At 34.5% G+C, this 25,493-nt stretch overlaps 1 protein-coding gene across 2 annotated transcripts in view; it reads left to right on the plus strand.

Moving 5' to 3' along the window:
- The window catches only part of Col11a1 (collagen type XI alpha 1 chain), a 199,630-nt gene extending 178,884 nt beyond the window's left edge, over positions 1 to 20,746 (plus strand). For both annotated transcript variants that reach the window (XM_052730954.1, XM_052730953.1), the window contains 10 exons: positions 6,527 to 6,580; positions 7,437 to 7,544; positions 8,040 to 8,093; positions 8,194 to 8,229; positions 8,327 to 8,380; positions 9,823 to 10,072; positions 14,407 to 14,519; positions 15,585 to 15,653; positions 17,342 to 17,575; positions 19,081 to 20,746. In XM_052730954.1, the coding sequence (XP_052586914.1) occupies positions 6,527 to 6,580; positions 7,437 to 7,544; positions 8,040 to 8,093; positions 8,194 to 8,229; positions 8,327 to 8,380; positions 9,823 to 10,072; positions 14,407 to 14,519; positions 15,585 to 15,653; positions 17,342 to 17,575; positions 19,081 to 19,227 (1,119 nt within the window). In that variant the 3' untranslated portion in view covers positions 19,228 to 20,746. The remainder of the gene's footprint in view (positions 1 to 6,526; positions 6,581 to 7,436; positions 7,545 to 8,039; positions 8,094 to 8,193; positions 8,230 to 8,326; positions 8,381 to 9,822; positions 10,073 to 14,406; positions 14,520 to 15,584; positions 15,654 to 17,341; positions 17,576 to 19,080) is intronic.
- Positions 20,747 to 25,493: the final 4,747 nt, after the last annotated feature.

Genomic DNA, 25,493 nt, shown 5'->3' on the forward strand with positions numbered 1-25,493 from the left:
GTGTTGTCAAGCCCTTAATTGACTTGATGCAGGAGATTACTAGTTATCTACTCTATACATAATCTCATTATCATAGAAATTGAGCCCTGGGTGAAGCTGGGTAAGCTCTAGGTCTGCATGGCTATTTAGGAAATATTCTCCTTTGATGTGGTAAAGTCCTAACTGCAGATTCAGAGTCTGGTAGCAAAATGCTTTCCCTAAATATCACCCTAAAATTTACCTGGGTTCTTTTTTTTTTTCCTGTAATGTTAGATTTTCCAATAAGCATTCTGACCTTTCAGCAGATGAAATAGAAGCACATTGCTGGAGATTTCCTTTAGTTAATGTTAAAAATAAAACCATCAGACACACCAGCTGATTAAAGTCTGCAAAATTTGTATTTCTAATGCTTAAGCAAATGTGAGTTTACAGTATAAGAAGGATGAACAATTCAAATCCTTTCTGGAAAACTGCAATGGTAAGCATTGGGGAGTCCAACACACACGTACTCATTCCCTGGCTGCTGGTTTCATTTGGGAATCTTATGATGTGAATATATTACATATAGCTTTTTCATAACTTCAATCAGTCTGATATCTGGAAAATGCTACTTAGTCCTCAGCAGAAGAGAGCAAGTAGAGAAGGCATCTGCAGAACGCCATATATAATGAGCTTTTCTACTCAGCTAAAAATGATTTATTTTAGAAGTAACATGTTTTAATCAGAGTGAGAGATATTATTACAGATACAGGTTAAACTCACCCACTCTCAAGGCAAGCACATTGTTTAAATAAATTATCAATCCTATGTGCTTGTGGGATGACATTAGGATCCATGCTCCTTCTCCGTTCAACCTCTATATTTCACAGGGAGAATAGTAAGGGCAGCTGGCCCTATCCCATAAAAATGATATTAAGTTTAACTAAAGTTAACAGAGATGATATTTTCCTCCTAATAGGTTTTTATGTTTATTAGATGAGCTCTTTTTAAAGCATTTACAAAACTAATGGATAGTAATACCACTGAATAAAGAATTATCAAATGAAGGAAATAATTATAACTATTTCTAAATGATCAGCGTTACATTTTTAGTGAGTGTGACTAATTGGTACCTAAATTCACATTTATGTATAGCTAATACTCTGGATAAGAAGTTGCTGACAAGGCAAATGAGATTATTCTTAGAGCAGCTACAATGTAGCTCAGTGAGTCCTGTGGCAGAGGCAAGCAGAGGATGCCATTCCCAGATCACCTGTGTGTTCGCTTCCATTTACTAAGAAAGTAGAGGCTTACGTGAGGATAAATGTGGGAGATGAGACTGAAATATTTGAAAGTTCAGACAGGTTTGCATTGGATTTAAAAAGTAGTCCATGTGAAATGTATATGAATATTTCTTTATTCAAATTATGTTTTCCTCCTAGTTACAAAGACATTCACACTCACATCAAAGACTATGTAGGTAGATCTCCACAACTAACTCCCTATTAAAGTCTTTTCTTCTTGAAGCTGCCTAACACTTCCTATACAGAAATGTTCGACCACAGATCTTATCAGAGCATTCCCGTTTTGTTTTCTTAAAAACCACCACCACCACCAACAACAACAACAACAACAGCAACAACAAAAGCCTCTGTTTTTTAACTTCATTTTGAAATGGGTATTATCTTTACATAGTCCTGGTTGGCCTTAATTTCGCTATGTAGCTCAGAGTAGCCTTGATTTGAGACCTTGCCTCAGACCCCAGGTACTATATTTCAAAAGTGGCTCTTCAGGCTCAGCTGTAAAACTAAGTTTTTGTGATAATATATAACTTAAATCTCTGTGTATCCTCTCTGTATCTATCTCTATCTTTCTCTCTCTCTCTCTCTCTCTCTCTCTATATATATATATATATATATATATATATATATATATACACACACACACACACACACACACACACACACACACACACACATATATATATATATACACACACACACACACACACACACACACACACACACATATATATATATATATATATATATATATATATATATACAGAGTTACTTCATAGAATTCAAAACAAATATATAGCAGATATGAATCTAACAGAAAACTGAAAAGACAACGATGAAACTGTTGTTTTGTAAGTAGAAGTACTTCTTGAGCAATCAAGAAGTCTAAAATGGGCATGTCTCAAAAAACAAAGAATGTTGAATAAATTCAGATGTCCATTATAAGATCTCAGTTAACATTGTTAAATATTTTAAAAAATATGTTTACAAGCATAATTAATGCTATAGTAGTTGTAAAATTTTTGTTCTTTTACATTAAGCACCTACTCATTTTAATGATACTGGAAAACTACTCAGTTTTATTTTCTGTCAGTTTTAATATCATAAATATCTTTTTTAAGAAAATTATAAATACCCGACAGCATCAATTTTTAAGCCTACAAACCTAAAGAAAAGGGAGATGGGTTACTGAATTATTTACTTTGTTTTCTTTGATGCTTCACATAAACTCTGCAACAGGGTTGTAATACGTGGCATTCTATAGTGATTGAATGTGTTTAAATATGAAGATATTTGATTTTTTTTTTTAAATTTAGCACTACTTCTTACTATTATCATCTGAGCCACGTTTGGGGTGTACAGTTCTCTTAAAACCCAATGCTCTACAGTTGTGAATTGTAGGTCAAGGCAGATATTTCACAGGGCATAAAAGTTCAGGACAGAGTATTCCCTTGTATATTTTGAATGTTTATGAATGCATGGTTGCTGTTTCCTTTTTCTCTTTATTGTTTATGAATTATGTATTTCCCCAAGGGCTTTCCATTTACAATATCCTGAAGAGGAAATACCGAGTATGAACACTTGGAGTCATATTTTTCTATGCAGAGCTGAAGTTTTTAATCTCTTCCATACAAAAAGAGAGAGAGATCTATAACTGTGTTCACTGTCATAACATTACTAATTTTTGTTTCCAGTCACTGAAAACATAAGTCTGATTTGGATTAACAATATCATATCCAGCATGGTTTGTAGTTTTCTAGGATCTTATTAACTTAGGATAATGTCCTTTACCTCTAAACTCCTTCATGAACAGTATTTATAGAAAAAACTTAAAAATGAATTTAACACTCAATGTCTAATACATTTCTTCTTAAACCTGAGGAATTATAATTGTTAGCATTTCCCCTTAGTTATGATGGAGTAAGAAATTTGTGATAATATTTGCATTGTGCTTTGCTATTTATTTAGGCAGCTTTTAAGCTAGATTCCTTTCATTATGTTAACATTAACATATTTTTATTTTTAAATATTGTGAATAATCTCAGGAGTGGAAGGTCTTGGACTTGGACATGTGTGACTTTAACAATGGTTGAGCTGTGGGTGCCCAGTGAATGTGCACGTCAGTTTTCCCTCTGATAGAACAATTTCTATGAATCATCTCATGGGCCTGATAGACTGAATATAAAATGAGAAAAGAAGAAATATGGTCCCTTTTCATATTTCAAATATATATAGATAATGGGTTGAATTTTGACTGGTATATGTCAGATTTAACCAGGATTCTTAGTGGTTTCTGCTACTTGAACTCATGTGTGGTTCTTTATTGCAATCGTCTTTGTTAGAACTGCTTATTCATAGTTTTATACCTCTTCGTTCTAACACTGAGTGTGTCACTTATACCAATGATACCATAAGATAAATTATTTAATGATTTCACTTACCCATGTACATTGTTTCTTTAACATGTTCTGTTGGAGGTTCATATAAAGCCATCTTAAAAGTGGGCTATATTGTTTTGGGAGTCACTTGGACTTCTGACACCATTTGAAAAGTGCTTAATTTTCACTGGGATTTTGTTAGTCTGTGGTTCTTTTTGGTTATCATTGTCAAGCTAAGTGCCTAACTCATTCACACACACACACACACACACACACACACACACACACACACACACACACACACGAAGTGTGAGAGAATTAGTAAGATAAGGGTGATATGAAGTGGGAAACAGAGTAACAGATAATGAGCTCCAATGAGGAGGAGGGAGGGAGATCAGTACCGAAGGAGGAGAGGGAACAAATAACGCCAAAGAAACCTCAAGGAATCAAATAAATAATCCTTTCCTTCAATCCCCCTCCTGATAGCATCTGTTTTCTCAACAGTTTCATTTTCAGTGGTTCAGAAAATATGCAGATTTTTTTACTAACTCAAACTGTTCATAACAATGTCTGAATTTTAAATTTGAGAACACCTTGTTTGTATATAAGGTTTATCCCATGCTCATCAATTTGAACATCTCTATGATTTAAGCTGTTAGTTGCTAACATGATATCACACTTTTCTTGGAATATTTACTTAAATAGATAAATGTCATAGTTTTGTACTATGAAATGTTAGATTCTTGAATGAGATAAATTAGTATGGAAGAAGTACTTTTCTTTATATTTCAATTCATGTCTCTAAAAGTAAAACATTTAATTTAGAAATTATAATTGATATGAATTTTTGGAAGTATAAAAGAAAAGGCTAATAGTATCCATTGTTAAAACAGTTTCAAAAGTTGAAGAATTTGGGAGAGGTCTCCAATAAACGATTAGGAATGAACTCCAATTACTTAAGTGATGAAGAAAACCCTACATTTTATGTGTGTTCTTTGCACTGTAATGGAAGAAGAAAATAATGTTGGGTCAAGTCTATAAAATTAAGGTCGAGTCCTTTTATTGTTTGTAAGCTTATATCTGCTTCTTTGTTAATAAAAGGAATTGTATTACAATGATCATTTCCAAAACTCTAGCGGTTTCTAAGGCTTACGATAATCTATAGCAAAACTGAAGCCTACCATTCCTCTTGACTTTGCCATGTAGCAGCCTCATTGATACATTGGCCCTGAGACCTTCCAACCCAATGAATCCACTTGATCTTTCTAGAGTCCTTAGTTAGCAAGCATTTTAATCACAATAAACTTTTAAGGCAAAGAAAAATAGTCAAGTATCAATATTCTAAAATATAGATGTAGTCAAATCACTCTATTAAAATTTGGTAAAACCATTTCTGGCTCACAAGTAAGAAATTTCAATTAAGATTTGAGAAGTTTGTACATTTCTTTTTATTCCTAATTCTGTTCAGTAAATTCTTATAATGAATATTGTTTTCACTCATTCTTCTGTCTGATATGCATGAACCTTTTCTGTCTTTAAATTTTTGGAATCTGATTCAGTGCACTTCCTTTGAGACTCACTTTTAATGATTTGCTAAATTGCCTTGTCACTCTTTAACATATATTGCATTACCTTGCTGAGTAACACTATCTTCTCCTTGGTGATTTTCACCACTCTGAAAAGTAGTTCAATGTGATAGGCTAAGAGAATGTTGGGCTTTCAGATTCCTGGATTTGAATTGCATGTCAGTTCTTATAACTTAAGTGACTCTTCCTAACATGTTAACAGGATGAAAAAAACTACTTCGTTATTATTGCTGTGAATATTGAAAATGTAGGATTAAATTATATTGGGATCATTGACTATCTTAGTATATCTTTCTCTCCAGAGATCACAGTATATCTACTTATATTTAAGAGTATATACAGAACTTGAAATAAGAATTCAGAGACTTAGCGATAGCCTTTTATGATTTCAAGTTAGTATACCAGAAGTCATCTTTTAATTCTCTACAGGATTAGTTACCATTCCAAGTTATCCAATATACTTTTTACTCAAACACAACAACATAATATTTATCTGACTTTTTCTGTGTTGTCTAATATCACTTGATTATTAAAATCTTGAATTATTTTTTAATTTTACTGAAAATATTGTAACGTTTAAAATTAGAGTTTACTATAGAAGTATTTATGGACTGCATATATAATTTGTAAATTCATTCTGCTTCAATTATTATAACTAATATTTTATGCTTTCTTCTCAGATGAGAATCCATATAAGCTGTATCTTTTTTCTAATTATTTAGTCAAAATTATCGGTATTATTATTACTCATTAACTCCATGATATTTTAAGACCATGAATTTCTCTACAGTCCTAACAAATGCAATAACACTAGTAACCTTGACTGAACTCTGTATTTCAAAAAAAGAAAAAAAAAGCCTGCTCTACAACTCAAAATGTGATTTTTTAATGCATATCCTGTTTTGGACATTGAGACACAATACTTGCGAGAAGCAACTTGGAAAAAGAAGGACTTATTTTAGCTCTAAGGTGCAATGCAGGGAAGACATAGTGACTAGAACCAGCTACTGTCTCTAATGCAGGAGCTTGAGGCAGCATGCTCAAATAAGAAAGGTTGAGTAGGAAGCAGAGATGAGGTCCTATCCTGGCAGCCTATAGCCTTCCTGCTCATCCCTACAGTTCTATGTGCGCACTAGGCCTGGAGCCCAGAGTTCTGTAGCCTTCCAGAAGAACACCAGCAAATGGAAACAGAATCGAACACAGGATCTGGTGGGGGATGTCTCACAGGATCTGGTGGGGGATGTCTCACGTTCAAGCCGTAATACCCATTCTCAATACGTGTATTTATTTTCTTTTCATTCAGGGACCTCCTGGTTTACCTGGTCTCAAAGGTGACCCTGGCTCTAAGGGTGAAAAGGTAAGAGTAAAAGAATGTGTTATTAGAACTTTATAACAGTAATAGCAAATGTGATAACTTTCTCAGTCACTTAAAAAGCATTTTCAAACCCTACCACTCATTCTGATCATCGGTAAAGATAACAATTCTCAGATTGTCAAATGTATTTAGAGTAGAAAAAGTATGCAGATAGTGTGGAAAAAAATGCTCCAGCATAAGTGCTGTTTCCTTTCAAGGATCCGTTTTAGAAACTGTATGGAGATATCATATGCTTATGCTAAATAACTCCCCCGAAAATAGACTGAATAGCAGTGACCATTTTTATGATTTTAAACATGAAAATAAACGTTTTTAAGCCAGAAATGTTTTTCAAGTAATAATATATTCTTCCAGAATTTATATTGTTTTACCATATAAGAAAAGTGAGCCATTTGTATATTGGAATGAGTATGGTTTGGATGGTTTTTGTTTCTCCAGAACTCTTCTAAGGACAAAACAGCCCCTGAAAAGTAGGAAACAGTTCATATTAAATGAGATGCTTACTAAAATAATGAGTTCTCTGGTTTTTATATTTCCAGTACTCTATTTGGACATTATTTTTTTTAAGTTTATCACAAATGAAGCACTAATGATTATTATTCTTGTTCTTAGAAAATTCTTTATCAGTAATACTCCTGCACTTGTAAGCAGTAAATGGTCTGTTATATTAGATGGAGGTTCTGAACTTTAAATTTCATACAGAAGTGTTATAAAAAAATTCCTCCATTCCTTTGATGATATTATGTCCCATGAATTTAGTAATCAAATATTTTATGACTAGAATTTAATCATGGCTATAACACATATAACTGAAGTTTGTTTACTTCCTTTTCTATAGGGACATCCTGGTTTAATTGGATTGATTGGTCCTCCAGGAGAACAAGGGGAAAAAGGTGACAGAGGACTCCCTGGGACTCAAGGTTCTCCAGGAGCCAAAGGGGATGGGGTGAGTCCAGTGCAGACGGTTCTCCCACTTCATTATATCAGCACAAATATAAGTTGCACAATCACACATTTTTTCATCATAATCATTGTAGTGCTTTAGGGCACTCCTAGTGTATTCTGCTTTAACCCATGCTGTTTTTTAAATATTTTCATAAATTAAAAATATGATTTATGTTAAAATAATAAAAGATACAGTGCTGTAGATGTCTGCACATACTATTCTTGAATACACATCACATGCAGACCTTATTTTGAGAGCTACAGGGATGCCAAAATGTATGTCCATATGGTTTTCATGGTAGAGTCACAATGTGAAAGCCCTATATTGCAATGAATGGCAAAAAGTTTGGATTACCACAAAAAAAGAGTCTCTTTTATTCATAATGAAAGATTCTTAGATATTTTTAAGTTTTCAGAGCTTTGTGATGGATGTGGCAAAACATGAAAATGAAATGAACTGAGAACCTAATTACGTTTGATGCTGTTTCTCTCCTAGGGCATCCCAGGTCCTGCTGGTCCCATAGGGCCTCCTGGTCCTCCAGGATTACCAGTAAGTTCAATTGAAAAGAAACATGAGGTAAAATGACAATCATGTCAGTGCAATCTGTAGTCCACACTTCTACCTGTGTATTTGTCTTTGTGTTTTCTAGGGTCCTGCTGGCCCGAAGGGTAACAAAGGATCTTCTGTAAGTGCTTTTCTAATTTCCATATAATACTCCATTATATGAAAGCCTGTTGAATTTCCTTCTCACTTCATAGATTTTCCTGTTTGCTTTCTAACAGGGACCTACTGGCCAGAAGGGTGACAGTGGTCTTCCAGGGCCTCCTGGGCCTCCAGTAAGTGTATATTAGCAAGAAAAATACTCTATTAATAGGCAAATGGGTGCAGGCATTCATTTCTATGGACTTTCATAACAAAGGGAAAAACAAATTCTGCCCAAAATATTGATTTTGTAGAAAAATGCAACTAGTCCCCTTAGGTAATCAATCTACGTGTCAAGATTCATGTTTTAATTGCTATCACTCCTAAATATAAAGATTTCTTAATTGTATACTATAATAAACATCAAGTTTTCAAGATACACAGTCTGGTCCCATGAAATTGACAGAATATATGCCCACAGAAATATATTTATAACTGACTCCAGATATAAAGAAGAAAACTCAGATCCCACGGTGTTTTTTCCTACTGCATATAGTGATAGCGATACATGAAACAATAATAGTAAGTGCCGTTTATTAGCAGTGACATTTTCCAAGGTGTTAGTACTAAAGTGTAGACCTATATATAAAAAAATCATAAGCTGTCTTTCTGCTCAAGTGTCTCCGACTGTTTGTGTATTGCTTTAGTCGGACTACAGGGCCGAAGCTCAGCAGGCTGCCACTGTGCAGGCTTGGAATCCTAAAACGAAGTCTCACAGGCTTGGTTTCCTCTGAAAGCTGTAGGGAAAGGAACTATTTTGAACTTCTAAGCTTATCCATGACATCCTTTTCCTACTCTTTCAACCTTGCCCAGATCTGTGTTTCTGTGACCATTTTTTCTTTTTTTTTTCATATGAACACCAGAGTAATGCACTAGACCTCCCAAAGTGATTTCATCTTATTTAGTTATATCTTCAATCATGCAAGTTATGAGAAAGATTTCATTCTGAATTATTGAGCTGCAGGTCAGAAATACCATACGTACATATATATGTTGGGCCCAAATTAACCAGTGATGATACAGATTAATAATTTGGTGTGGTTGTACTCTCACATACAGGTAAATTCAAGTTGACAGCATTTACTTCCAGAGTAATACAGAATAATATAAATCTATACATATTTGAATAGGATATGGAGCAGATTTTTTCAGTACTTCAGAAGCTATTACTGAATAAAGTAGAAAAAAATTGGATAACCAAAGAGCTTTGTACCAGTGTTCAAATCCCCAGAAATTCTGATATCTAGTTGTGGTAATGCTATATAAATCAAGACTAATTTAATAAGAGACAGAGTGACCTATATAACATGTCAGCAAATTTCCAAAATATGTCAATATACAGATCGTGTAACAGCAATGATCTGATTTGTATACCTACCGTAATATCTCTACTATGATCTTTTAAAAGAACTTATATAAATATATGTCTAAAAATCTTTTCATATATTAGGTATTATTAGTTTAGCTACTGATAGCTAACCCAAATAATTCGTAAGAAGAATATAATAAGTAGTAAGTAAATTCACAGAATATCCTATTTTCTGAAATGATGATGTTGATATCCATCCCCTTACAGGGTCCTCCTGGAGAAGTGATCCAGCCCTTACCTATCTTGTCACCCAAGAAGACAAGAAGACACACTGAAAGCATTCAGGCCGATGCAGGGGATAATATTCTTGATTATGCAGATGGAATGGAGGAAATATTCGGTTCCCTCAATTCTCTGAAACAAGACATTGAACACATGAAGTTTCCCATGGGCACACAGACTAATCCAGCACGAACATGTAAAGACCTGCAACTTAGCCATCCTGACTTCCCAGATGGTATGTCAACAATGACTAAAAGAATACCCTGGGTTACTCAGCCACTGAAGTGCCTTGTCAGCTCATTCATTTTTGTTAATATAATTAATAATGTCTCTAAATGAAGCTAAACCAAATATCTATTACTTTCAGCTTTGTAGATGGAAAAAATAACTTATTTATACCATGCAGTCCAAGAAATGCTTTGGAAAATCCTCTGCAATATCATGTTTCATTAAAATTTGACAAGATTATTTTTGGATACTTATCATTAGCACAGATATATTTGACCATAAAAACGGCTAACAGCATAATATTATATGTGCACAAACATGCATGCAAGTACATTTATTTCTAACTTACTGACTTAATGTTAACAACTAATCTTATATTGAAATGATTGCATTAATATTAACTAATACAGATATGTTAATATGATTTAGTGCATTAATCTGAATAATATTTATAAGTTAAGTAGCTTAACAGCTGAATATTTGATCCATGGAATTAGCAAATACAATATGTAAAAATCATGATGACTTGTGGCAAAAAATTTAGTTTTCAGAGCTGGAGGGCATTAAGAACAGTAGATGCACTGGACCTGCCTGGACTGAGTCCACTAGGTTGATCTCAGTCCTCGGGGGAGGCTTTGCCCTGGATGACGTGGGAATATGGGGTAGGCTGGGCGGGGGGAGGGGAGAACAAGGGAATCCGTGGCTGATAGGTAGAACTGAATTGTATTGTAAAATTGAATTAAATTAAAATTTTAAAAAATGAGCAGTAGATGCTCTTGCAAAGAAGCTGGGCTCAGTTCTCAGCACCCACAGGATAGCTTACAACTGTCTGTAATTCCAGTTCCAAAGGATACTTAGAACTTCTTCTGGCCTTCACAGGAATCAACATGCATAAATTGCCCATACATACATTCAGACGAAACAATCATAGACATAAAATAAAACTACATTTCTTTTTAAAATTATTTTCCATTGATGCTCACATGGCCAGACAGCTACAACCAGTTCACTTAATAGTAATAATTCTTTACTGTGCATACAGCCTGCAATGCCTTGTGTCTCTCCTGTCTGAGGTGTAAACAGTTTTGGGTTTGATAAATAATTGGTAAAGTCATCTAATTAGTAAATTATTGAGTGGTAAATACTTATCCAAATTCTTGGTCTTTCATGTTTTTCTGAAGTATGCCCATATGTCTTTTAGTCCCAGAAAATTATTGTTTTGCATGATTGATTTCAAATTAATATTAAAAGCCATGAATATATAACTCAGTATTTCCAGAAAAGTCAAATATAATTCACAAGTAGCCCTATAAAAGAAAACCATCATAAACCTTATTATCTTAAACACAGTTCATTAACACTAAAACATAGTAATTGGATCCTACATAAATGGGTATCCATGATTCTTAAATCAGTATTTACTTCAAAAGATACATTAGGTCCACTTAATAAAGAGATTTTTACTTTTAACTGGTATCATATAAGTAAAAAGGTGGTGTGATTTAGCTTAACATATGCTAGAAAGTTGCTCTCCCTATTCTTTTTAAAATCAATGACAATTAATAGGTTCCTGTTTGGTTCAGAGGACACCGAAATGATTATAAATGAATGTGACTATGTCATGCATGTTATACACCTCATAAATCAATAAATGATTTAATCATGCAAAACTAATCACCAGGTGTAAAAATAAGAACCTCTGTTGAGTTATGAACCATGAATGATGTAGAAGTAGAGCTAAAATGAAAAATACTGTAAATTCCAGAAATGTTGAGCCCCCTGTGAGCTATACTTTCCAATAATCTCTGTATAGTACCCCACTTCATTAATACTTTTGAGCACTAATTAAATGAGATTATCTTTATTTGTTACATATTTATGAGCATTACATACATTATTGAGCAGTGATTCTAACTACAGGTACTCATATTTGAATATAAAACTAATGGCCTGGAGGTGATCCTCTAACTGTATAGATAGGAAAGCACAAGGTAGCATATTTATGATATTTGTTATGAAAATAGTATGCATGTATTGCAATAAGAAGATGGGTCTACTTGGGTTAAAACAATGCTAGTAACTTTGAAGATTTTATTTTCTCTGAAACCATAAAGAGATGATCAGTCATGCTAAGCATCAAAAGATTATTTCAGGAAAAGTGTGGCAAACATTGGAAAAACTATGATGAAGCAAAACCCTAATATTTTTTAAACTCTCCAAAACAACTCACTAAGACTAATCAGTGGTGAACAGCCAGCTAAGTGATTTGTAGCAAATTAAAAGAACACAAAACAGTGTCAATGGAAGCTGGACAAGGAGCTGATAGACTATTCTAGAGGGAAAAAAAAAGATGATTTTGAAATTTATAGATAAAACAGTCTTAACTGAGAGACAAATTGAACATAGTACCTATGAGATATGGAACCATTTAACATTCTAAGTTTTTATTTATTCTTTGTATGCTTGGGTATTTTGCATATATATCTGTGCATCACATGCATACCTGATGCCACAGAGGCCAGAAGAGGGCAATGGATGCCCTGGGACTGGAGTTACAGAACGTTGTGTACCTCCATGTGGATGTTGGGAAATGAATTGAGATCATCTGGAAGAGCAGCCAGTGCTCTTAAGTGCTGAGCCACCTCTCCAGCCCTGATACTCAACCACTTTACTGAACAAATGTATCTTAAGAATTCATCCATTGCCGGGCGGTGGTGGCGCACGCCTTTAATCCCAGCACTCGGAGGCAGAGCCAGGCAGATCTCTGTGAGTTCGAGGCCAGCCTGGGCTACCAAGTGAGTCCCAGGAAAGGCGCAAAGCTGCACAGAGAAACCCTGTCTCGAAAAACCAAAAAAAAAAAAAAGAATTCATCCATTAATATATAATTATGAAGGATATTTAAGGACACTGTTAAAGAATGGAAAGAATTAATATAAATTGAAAGAATTGATACAAATTTATTGTATGTGATTCAAAATTATATATCCCTAAAAGTATACAAGATATTAAAGATGGTGTGAGTTCTAAAATCATGGATTATTTTTGTTTACTTGTATGGTTTTCTTAATAATCTTGATTTGTGTCATATGTGAATGCACTGATGATGTGGTCAGAAAAAATGTGAATATTTTTGTTACTTAAGGTATTGCAGTTACATGAAAAAAATATAGAAGCCATTGAAATTTAAAGAACTTCACCTAGTTATGTGAAGTATTAGATAATATAGAACTAGATGATACTGTATTTTTCCATGTCCCAGTACTAAATGATCAATTTGAGCTTTGTAAGTTTTAAAGGGGACTAGGGTGATGGCTCAGTGGGTGAATCTGCTGCATAAGCATGAGAATGTGACTTTTGAACTCCGTAAGTGCTCGTTATGGATGCACACATCTATAATCCTAATTTTGTCAGAAGAGGAGTCAAGAGGATCCCGGGAGCTCACTAGCCAGCTCCAGGTTCAGTGAGAGACTCTGTCTCAAACAAAAGATGGAGAGATAGAAGAAAACACACATTTATCATTGTCCTCCACCCACATGCACATGCATGTGCGGATACAAATGCACACACATTACAAACACATACACAAAAACACTTAACTTCATAATCAGTGGATTGTTGTAATTCAAATCAACATTCGAACTCAAGTAGCAACCTAAGTATGGCAGGAAGAGAACAAAGGAATTATCACATACCTAATTTATCTTCTAATAACCCTGAGGGAAAATGCATTGTTGTTTAGTGAAAGAATAATGTTATGTGACTCTCGTTATTTACCATCTGCACTCACAGAACACCAAATAATAGTCATTAACATAATCAAGTTTGTTCTACAACATTTCAGTAATGGTTTTCATAGCAGAAAGCAGTTCGTCTTAGGATGCCGTTTAAAAAGGAATTGAATTTACCTAAGTTTCGTTATAAAGTAATGTTAAAACCCCAATGAAATGTAGATCAATCACCTTCATTTGTTACACACGAAAATATGTTGATTACAGAAATGAGATTAATAAAAAGTGATGATACATGTGTGATTTGGGCTCCAGTGCACCTGATTCTAATTCAAAATGAAGTTTTCTTGTGCATGGATAAGTGTAATGTTCATAGTTGAAAGGGTTACATTTGAACTGAACCCTAAGTATGACTGGAATGATAAGTATTAAAATGATTATTCCAGAATGACTTTTAGGCTCTCTACAAAGATTTGAATCAAAAGAGACATAAAATAACTCTGCTCAAATATACACTGATATATGCCCCCAAAAGCATGAAATTTCATATTTAATGCATTTCATTTTGATACCGTTGGCTTTCTATATGAGATATTATTGTTTTAACTTCTAGGTGAATATTGGATTGATCCTAACCAAGGTTGTTCAGGAGATTCCTTCAAAGTTTACTGTAATTTCACAGCTGGTGGCGAGACGTGCATCTATCCAGACAAAAAATCTGAGGGAGTAAGTACCAATCTGTTTGGTGGTGGATGTTGACAGTTCCTGCCATGTTTTTGCAATATTGAACTAAACAGGAAAATTATACTGTCGTCTTTTCATTTATCTGCTTTTCTTACAGGGTAATTAGGACGTTTCATTTGCATAAACATGAATAAGGCACCAAACCGATGTTCACGGTTTACAGACACTTCTTTCCTTTATTTTTTCCCAGATGTATTCTTTAAGCACCTGCTTGCTCTCAAAAATTCTATGGCTTTCCATGACACAGCACAGCTGAATCTCAGATCTTAGAGTGTGTATGGTATTCTCTACCCAATTATTACATGATAGAACTTGCAGCTGCATATTATGCTCAAAGTGCAAATTTTTGTAAAATATTAATCTCTTCTTTAAGTGAACATGTGCCAACTTTACATATATTTTGAACATTTACTCTCACCAAAGAAATTCCTTGATTTTTACCTCACAGTATTTGCACACTTGAGGTGTATCTGATACATGCAGATACTCAGTATGAAAAAGTATATTCAACTGACACCATTATACTTTTCTGGTATTTTATAAGTAGGACAATTTTTTTATCCTGTTAATAAATCTCATTTTTTTTAGTAAGCAGTATGGGCAGAAAGAAGAATGGAAACTACTTTAGATAAGTTGCCTAACTCTACATGTGGGAAATCTTCTTTTGAGAAGAAAAGTTAATTCTATGATTTGAGACTGTTTGATGGGGCAGGCTCTTCTCTTGGAAAAGACATAATAGGTCTTACTTACATGAGACATAAGACATCACTTACATAATTTCTGTTCCCTAATAGCCTGTAACATTCTTTTTGAGTTAGTCTCCCCCTTTTCTTTATTTTTAGGCAGAAAATCTATCAGGAAGCAAATGGCTCAATCTTCCTTCCATGAAATTCATAGGCTTTAGCTTGAAGTTTGCTCAGATCTCATTTTGTATATTACAGGGCCCATAGGATTTGGAACACTTTGTAGCCTCCTCATCCTATTGAAATTTTCTGATATATATGTGAACAGTGCTATTCATCATTTTTTCCCATTCTTTCACAACAGGTACGAATTTCATCATGGCCAAAGGAGAAACCAGGAAGTTGGTACAGTGAATTTAAGAGAGGAAAACTGGTATGTTGTCTCCTCCACATGCAACAATAGCACAAACTTCTTAAGTGAAGCTCCAGGAATGACTCCTCAGAAGTTGAATGCCAAAACACAAATGATGCCTTGCAGTATGGCTTCTCATTTGTCAGTCTGTGAGGTCTTAGATAACAATAATATCTTAAAGTCTAAAGCATTGAATCAAAATAACCAAAAGTATTTCTGAAAAAAAAAATATCAAATAAAATACCCAGTTTAACATCATAAATTATTTTTTCTAAAAGTAGCAAGAATCAAAACATAGCACCTATCTAATGTCTGTGACTCCACTTATTTTAATTTCTGTCTGCATGAAACCCAATTATTCTTTATCCCTCTTTTCCATAAGAACTTATGGAATTGGGTTTTTTTTTTCCCTCATCGATAGTTTTAGTTATATAGTAAACCAACTGACTGTTCATTTGTATGAAGTCCTTTTTTACTTAAATATTTCTATATGATTACAAATTCAACTTAATAATTTGCTAAAGATAATGTAAGATTAATGCCCCAACTAAAATTATATTAAAAACCATTGAAATACGAACTTTTAGTTAATTAGGAATTTCTCAAAATTTCCCATTAATCCTGGTAATTAATTATTTAATATTTTAAATGGTATTACTTGCCACTGGTAATGATTTATACATTTAATCTCCTTACCTATATACACACCCATCCGTATTAAGTAATGACTTGTAGTGAAGGCTTCCATCTGACTTAAAATTTTGTAGTCAGTCATCAAGTTACATGCTAAATATTCATGGTGCATGACGTAGAACATACATATTTAGAATTGTGTTATTATTTTTATTTTACTTTGTGTAAAGCATATCTCAAATACATTTTCAACCTCATGAGAATCACCATTCTAATTTTTTTATGAGTAAAGTTAAGTAACTGAATTTTAAGGAGGGAGACTACAGATTTGCATGGTCTGAATCTATAATCTGGATGGCTTTTAAATTTTGGACTATATACTATATGAGAACACAAATATTTCAATTATGCCAAATAAAATAATTGATTAAGATGTTACACCATAATAATTTGCAGCTAAAAGTATCTTCCTTCTGTGAAAACAAAGTTATTGATGCAAATATTTACAAAAATTTTCTATGGCACTATGCTTGATGATGTTGATTAAAAAAGCTATACATTATCTAAAAGTGCACAAATTCACATCTATGCTAAGAAACAAAAGCATCATAGAAGAATGTGGTCCCTGGGATATGGTTAAAGATTCAGGTAAAGTAGATATATTATAAATTTCTGAAAATCAAACAGTATAAAAACCAACCTTTACTTCACACCAAGATTTTTCCATTTTTCTTATTTTACTGTCTTACCAATTAAAAAGATGCATAACTATGCTGAAGTATCTCTTGGAGACAGGACATTTGTTTTCTCACAGTACTTACTGATTAGAAAACAAAAACAGAGATAAAGTGAATTTGTCATAAATATAGGCAGTATTGTAGTGACTGAGTTATGGGGCAGTCACAGTGCTGTTAGCAAAGCCCCTAACTCGGGGGCAAGTCACATTTTTTTATAAAGTGATAAGGTTCCATTGAGTACCAGCAAGCCCTGGCAGTGACATTCACGGTCAGTGTTTAATTCTTTATGTCAGGAAAGAAGAAAAGTCTTCATATGCCTTTTCATTCTTTTCTTCCCAGCTTTCATATTTAGATGTGGAAGGCAATTCCATCAATATGGTGCAAATGACATTCCTGAAACTCCTGACTGCCTCTGCCCGACAAAATTTCACCTACCATTGCCATCAGTCGGCTGCATGGTATGATATGTCATCAGCAAGTTATGACAAAGCACTTCGGTTTTTGGGATCTAATGATGAGGAAATGTCCTATGAGAACAACCCACACATCAAAGCGTTGTATGACGGCTGTGCGGTAAGTCCAGCCTCAGTCTGCCTTCTTTCCCAGGTGGGTGTGGGGGCAGGGTAGACAGCCTTGTTATGGCCCAAACCAGATGTCTCTCTCAAAGTAGATACCGATTATTATTAAAACTTGGTGCTTATCAGTGACACATCAAGGTAAATTATATTAGGAACCACTAAGGAACATACACACACACACACACACACACACACACACACACACACGCACACGCACACGCACACGCACACGCACACGCACACGCACACACACACACTGAAATACCTAAAAATCCCTTTTGAAGATGTAATAGAAGGTAATGTTAGATCACGTGTTACTGTGTCTATATCCAGTGTTTGAAAAATATTACCAAGTCACTCAAATAAAAAAAATAAAAACAACATACTAGTTCTCCAAATCCATGATTTTGAAATGACAGAGGATTTGCCATTATGTCAGTTATAGAACAGATGATTTTTCCTGCCTGGCCTTTAGGAAGATCAACATCCTAGCTTTGGAAAAGATTTTAACATGTGGGGATTCCATATCCTAGCTAATGCTTCAGCTTGGTGTTAATGACTAGAGGCATCTCAATTGCAAGCAACGAAGTTCCTGAGTTTAGCAAAGTGAGTCCTGGCCCCAGAGGAACAAAGAAGAGAAAATACGTGGAAGAGGCAATGCTGTGGAAAACGGCCCAGGGTGTTGCAGTTTATAAAACTGAAATACAGTAGTAGAAAGGTTTTGATGTTGTCTTACTGATTTGTCACCACTCTTTGGTGGTGTGAACCTGGGAGAACGGAGCCTAAAAATAAGACAAACTGAAGTCTCATGCAGTAGCCCATTTTACTTAGAGCATCAGCCAATTTATATTCTGAGGGTTAAGCAAGATCAAATGAATAAGTTCATGTGAGTTCAATCTGCCAAGAAACTCAAGGACAATGGCATGCTTGGAAACATTTTTTTAATAACCAAAGTAAGCAGCAATGTGTAATCTAAGACAACCCCCAGGTGAATGTAGGAAGGGGCACGAATGCACATTCCAAGAACAAACCTATGTTTAGGAGGAATAGAGGTCACAAGACTCTTGTCTTGTTTTTTGGAATTTTCTCACAACTTCTCAAAATTATCCTCACACAGCTCCATTCTCAGACCATGTTCTGACATACTTTATTCTGATTTCTCATAAAATAATTTAATTATTTTTTGTGACTGTATATCTAAAGTCAGAAGGATTTCTTATTTATGTAAGATTGAGTATGCACATTTCATATTGAATTATGTGTTTTAACTCAGATCTTTTTTAACCATGACTAATCGAGTAATTGAAATAATATAGCGAGTATAATTGTCAGCAAAGTTTAAAACTTCATGTGACATCAGTGATAACAAATGAATTCTTCCATAGTTATCAGTGATCTCTCACTTTCTTAAGTCAGATTAGATAGTTAACAAAGAAAATAACATGAATTTTAATAATATTAAGTGATGGCATAACTTTAATTTTCTGTTTAATTTTACAGTCCAGAAAAGGCTATGAAAAGACTGTGATTGAGATCAATACTCCGAAAATTGATCAGGTACCCATCATTGATGTAATGATCAATGATTTTGGTGATCAGAATCAGAAGTTTGGATTTGAAGTTGGTCCAGTTTGCTTTCTTGGCTAAGATTTGGACGAAGACTCTATGAAACCAACAGAAGAAGTACCTTGGTACTTGCCGCCAACCCAGTTCATGCCACATGCAAGTTTTGAATGAGGACAGTAGAGAACATGTGTTTAGGAAGTACGAATGCCTGCTGGAGGCGCACTCAGAGGAAAGAAGTCCTGATAGTCATAACAATGTAAAATAGTGTGGCTGAGATGGCAACGAGGCTGATTCTTGATCTCAACCGTCATCTCTCCTTTTCCTATTTGAATTTCTTTGGTGCTGGAGAAAAAAAAGAGAGAGAGAGAAAAATATATATTCATAAAAAAAACCATGGTGCTCATTCCCACCCATCAAAGATATAGTAAAAGTGTGTTTAATAAATTGTAATTATTTTATGTACAGTTCTACACTGTCATTCATGTGTCCATTTCCAAAACTTGCACGTGACTCTGAATCCCACCTAGCTCTCACTTCATGACAATTGTGGAACTGTGGTGACAATAAATACAGTGTGACAAAGACTAAAGTTGTAATTTCTGATGACTCTAATTCCCTTCCTTTGATTAATAATAAAATGCCTTTGTATATGTTCATGTTGAAGAGTTCAGTTATTTGATGGCACAAACAAATTACACTTGGGGCCAAACCCAGACTTTCAGGAGCACACGCCAATCAATTCTTTTCAGCTGACAGTAACTTGTTGAATTTCAGCCAAAAGTCTCATGCATTTTAATGCTTAATTTGGTGCTATACCTCAAATATTTTCTTCTCAGAACCCAGATTTCACAGAATACTTGTATATATGAAAAACAAGAAAGTTTATATTTTTGGACAGGAACGTATGTATGAAAAACTATTTTAACGTCCACCCAGTAAATAACTTTGTGTACAATTATTTCTCTACTTAATAGTCTCTCATTGTCTTCAGTGTGCTTCAGTAATGCCAACTAATATTAAAGATGGAAACTAAGCAAATGTTTATGAATTTGTGCAATGTTAAATTTTTAAACAATGAAATTTTTGAGTCTGATCTAAATGGCATAGTAATAACAGTCCCAGATATAATTTTATTTGCCCAACAAATACAATTTCTTTCCTCTTAAGATGATTATATTCCACATTTGACCAACCTAGTTGCTAAATATGGGTGGGCTGCTTTAAAAGTCATATTTATTCAAAACAGTCAATCCCCCTCCTTTTTCCACTAAGGTATTTTCTTTTGCATAGCTTGAATTAGCAGTAAAATTTTAAAATCACCAACTGAACTTTGTATCTATTTTAAATAATATATGTAAGACTTGAAAATAAATGTTTTATTATAATTTCTTATATGAAGTGTTAAATTAATTGATACCAGATTCCACTGGAACATTTATTAACTGATAATTTATCAAAAAGAACATAATCTGTAATAATGACAATTAAAAGTGAACATTTGTAATTCAGAATTTTTTTATTTCTGAAACCAAGTTTGTAAATGTCCTTTGGAGGAGGGAGATATGAATTTTATCAATAAATCAAGTCTTGTCTATCTGGATTGGTCATTTTCTTTCTTAAACAGGTTGCAAATCACTCTCTTCTACAGAAAGGCTTTTGATTGTCATATTTGACCATCCAGATGAGAATTCTCTGACATCTGCATGTTAGTCTTCAAGGATACGTTCTCAAATGTATAATGTAGTAAGCAATGCATGGCAAGCTCTATTTCTAAGAAAGAGATGTTATATTTAGTATTTCAAAAATATTCTTACAAGCAAATGTTTTACAAAGTCTCAAACGTGTTCATGATTTCAGAACTGAAAATATTTTCCAAGCATTTTATTTAAAAGTATTAAAATCATAATAAAATAATATTTATCAAGAAAGGTTTCTTACATCAGATACATTATGTGAGTCAGTATATATCAATGAGAGATTATGTTGCTTATCAACTCATATGAAAGAAGTTGTCTTTTTAAATGAAATAAATTTGACACCTAAGAGACTGCTATTCTTTTCTTATATGAACATTATTTTCTACATGACAGCAGGATTTTTTTCTCTTCCCTGGGATTGATTTCATCTGGAAAATAAAAAATATATAACATTCTAGTGTATAAAGCACATTTATTAGCTGCTATTTGAATAAATATGTTATTGGAATAAGAAATACAGATGATCATTTTAATCTTGCAGAAGAATGGGTCACACCCTAACACACAAGACTTTTGGCATAATTCTCTTTCAGAAGTTAAATTATAGGCCCAAAGTAAAATGACAGTGGATTATTTTAAATGAATCAACATATTTCATCAAATTTTGTTTTAATGAAACCCATCACAAATTATCAGACTATTTGGAGAAATGATTATTGATTGACATTTCTCCAATATATACATGAAAAAAAGTTTCATTTCTTACTTTGTTTTGCTATTAGAATCTGTTAGGATTGTTTTTTAAAAATTGAGAAGGTCTATTAAATTTTATTCATATGTACACATAAGATTTGCCAGAATTTTCACACAGGAGCTTCTGCTTCTGTACATTTTAAGTATTTTTTCTTTATGGCTCAGGGCATAAGGATTCACAAAGCTACGATGGTAAATATTTGTATATATACCTTCTAGTCATCCTGACATGGTTGGTGATAACATTATTTAGAACGCTGTTACTATGCTAGGATTAAAGCATCAATATACATATAATTTACAGAATATCTTATAAATTATATACCTCTCTGTATAATTATTATTACAAATACCAAATAAATAACTCCGAATTGAGCATTTTCCCAGTGGCTACTTCTATACCAAATGCAAGGATGTGAAAGAGACATAAGAAGGCAAAGGTAGTTTTCTAAACTGATCCCATGGTAAAAATGTCTTAGAAACATGATTTTTTTTTTCAGAAAACTTATGTTTTTAAATAATACAATTCAGGAGAATGGCAATGAATCTTTTTTTTAATTCCATTTCAAAGTCTTCTGCATGGAGGATAACTGCACCCTATTAACTAAATATCTAGCCCATGCCATCTAAAGAGCAGTAGCTGCTGCTGCAGTTATCACAGTTTCAGTTCCTGACATGTAGCTGAGAACACTCTCACATGACATGCACAGTCCAGAACTTCCATAAATATTTAGTTGTTCAGAAGTTAATCCTTACACCAACCTGTCATTACATAGTCCCAAACTAGCAGAGTCTCACCTGCCAGGTTAGAATCAACAGGTTACAATAATAACAAGCCTTGTCACAAGCCACGTTAATATGCAGCAATTTCATACTCACCAGAAAAAGCTCCATATCTCTCTTCCTTGTACCAGGATGTTTTCCTTTCCAGAAGGGTGAGTTTAATAGGTCCAGGGTCCTCTCAACTTCTATACTTGGCTCATCCCATCTTCTGCAACTGGCTGTAACATTAGCCATAGCTTGATGCACTTACAGCCCACAGAGTCGTGAAGATTGCAAGGTGATTTACTGTGAAGTAACTGACAGAAAAAAATGGCCTGAATACAACATTACAAGTTCAGTAATTGCTACCTATCAATCCCTAGAGAAGCTTCAGTTTTTGTCTTATCTAAATCCAGTAGTCAATAAATATGAGGAAATTTGATCAGGACAAAACAGAACGGCAGAAAAGTTTGAGAAACATGGCTAAGTTTTCTCTTCAAAAACTGCAAGTTGCAGTAATCTCTGGAAGGCTTTTTCACTATAGCTAGCTCTTGTTTAATAGCATCCTTTCATTGACAGGTCTGTATGCAAGACTGTTGACAAGAAGACAGACATAAGTACCCAGCTCTATTTTCAAATTACCTTTTTGTGTCTTTTATTAAATAGATTTTAATTTGTCTATGTCTATAATTAAATAAAGAGGTAGACAATGTTTCCATAATAGAAAGATTTATATTTTATAAAATGATAAGTAAAACTTACATCCTTATACCCCTTCTATCCACTGGCATTCTATCACACACTGTGACCAGAAAGTAATCAGTAAATTCATTAGCATTTAATACCTCTGTTCCAAACAAAATATTTGCATGTTTTCCCCACAGAAGGGAATAGTTCTAGAGCACAAAAGAAAATGTATCTGAAATGAAAGAGAATTCTTTCATCAAACCTATGTGGGCTTGACTTTAAATTTAGTGGAGCAAAGATAAACAGTAGGAAAATTTATTTGTAGGAATCACCAACCAGCCTTGTGCAAACATGTGTAACTAAACCCTTAATAACACAAGCTCAGGTACCTCATCTAATTCAGAAAAAAAAATTATTTTTAAGTTCTTAAGTAAGAATGAGTCTTATATCTTCATGTGTGTATAAAGATTTTACCTTAAAACATGCTTATCTCAAAAGCAAATCCAATATAAATTTATAAATAAATAAAATTGCAACTGGAGAGAGGCTCACTAATTAAGGGAGAGTTCTGCTCATACACAGGACTTGAGTTTGGTTACCAGCACTAACTCAGGTAGCTCACAAATAACCTGTAACTCCAGATCCATGGATTCCTATACTCTCTTCTGGCCTTGTTGGGTACCTACTCACACAGACATATACAGACACACATTATTAAAAATAAGAAATAAATAAATAAAGCACAGTTTTAACATTGACCATGAAAGAATTGTTCTTTTTAAAATATGGCTTATCTTTAGTTTGATAAAGCTGCAGAAATGGATTTTATCAGTTGTAATAATGAGATTCCTGACACATTTCTAAGAGAAAATATTCTAAAATTCTGGAAGATGTCCTGTTTCATAGGTGATTTGCATATGCTGAAGATAAATGCTGTTCTCCATGCTTAATTGTGGTTTGGGGTCTCAATTATGACTAGTCTTTGAGAGCAAGCAACAACAATATCCTATTCATGTCTTCAAATTAGTTCTTTTCATATAAAATCTTCATCTGAAAGACATAAGAGGTGAATCATCAAATAAACATAAAAAGTTATGAACAGTTCTTCAAGCTAACTCTAGGTAACTTCACTCAAGTAGAGTATCTGGAAGCAAGTTCAGTGGCAGCCATACTGAGTCCTCACCAGCTAGTATGGGAGCTTCTGAGCAAAACCCTCAGTGATGCGCATTCTTCAGACTCATACACACTGTTATGAGAAGCATTAGTATTTACGAAGTCTCTGAGTTGTCTTTAAGTTGCACATCTGTTAAACAAAAGGAATGACACGTTCAGACCATTCTGTGTCTTTGGAGAGTCAGAAGACCCAGTCAACTGAGGGAGAAATAAGACAGCTTTGTACTTTATCCATTCCTGTGCATTCAATCACTTCTACATAAAGTCTTTGTTTTATCAAATGCTTTGTCTGAAAGGAGCCATATGTAACAGTCTCAGGAAGTTTGGGGAACAGAGAACATTAATGTCTAATTAGCAATGAAGGGCTTTCAGTGACCCATGAATATCCTTTTTCTGTTCTTTTTTTTTTTTTTTGTCAGTATTTATTTATTTATTTTTATTTTATTTTATTTACAATACAATTCAGTTCTACATATCAGCCACGGATTCCCTTGTTCTCCCCGCTCCTGGCCCCCTCACCTTCCCCCCAGCACACCCACCCCCCGTTCCCACCTCCTCCAGGGCAAAGCCTCCACCAAGGACTGAGATCAACCTGGTAGACTCAGTCCAGGCAAGCCCAGTCCCCTCCTCCCAGGCCCAGCCAAGCGACCCTGCATAGGCCCCAGGTTTCAAACAGCCAACTCATGCAATGAGTACAGGACCCAGTCCCACTGCCTGGACGCCTCCCAAACAGATCAAGCCAATCAACTGTCTCACCCATTCAGAGGGCCTGATCCAGTTGGGGGCCCCTCAGCCATTGGTTCATAGTTCATGTGTTTCCATTCGTTTGGCTATTTGTCCCTGTGCTTTATCCAACCTTGATCTCAACAATTCTCGCTCATATAAACCCTCCTCTTTCTTGCTAATTGGACTCCCAGAGATCCACCCGGGGCCTAGCCGTGGATCTCTGCATCCAGATCCCTCAGTCATTGGATGGGGTTTCTAGCACGACAATTAGGGTGTTTGGCCATCCCATCACCAGAGTACGTCAGTTCGAGCTGTCTCTCAACCATTGCCAGCAGTCTATTGTGGGGGTATCTTTGTGGATTTCTGTGGGCCTCTCTAGGACTTTGCTTCTTCCTATTCTCATGTGGTCTTCATTTACCAAGGTCTCCTATTCCTTGTTCTCCCTCTCTGTTCTTGATTCAGCTGGGATCTCCCGTTCCCCCAAGCTCTCTTTCCCTCGACCCTCGCCCTTCATTTCCCCCACTCATGTCCAGACTGTTCATGTAGATC

The sequence above is a fragment of the Peromyscus californicus genome, unplaced genomic scaffold (genome assembly GCF_007827085.1).
Source record: "Peromyscus californicus insignis strain IS unplaced genomic scaffold, ASM782708v3 Scaffold_9__1_contigs__length_137607984, whole genome shotgun sequence".
NCBI classification, from domain to species: Eukaryota; Metazoa; Chordata; class Mammalia; order Rodentia; family Cricetidae; genus Peromyscus; species Peromyscus californicus.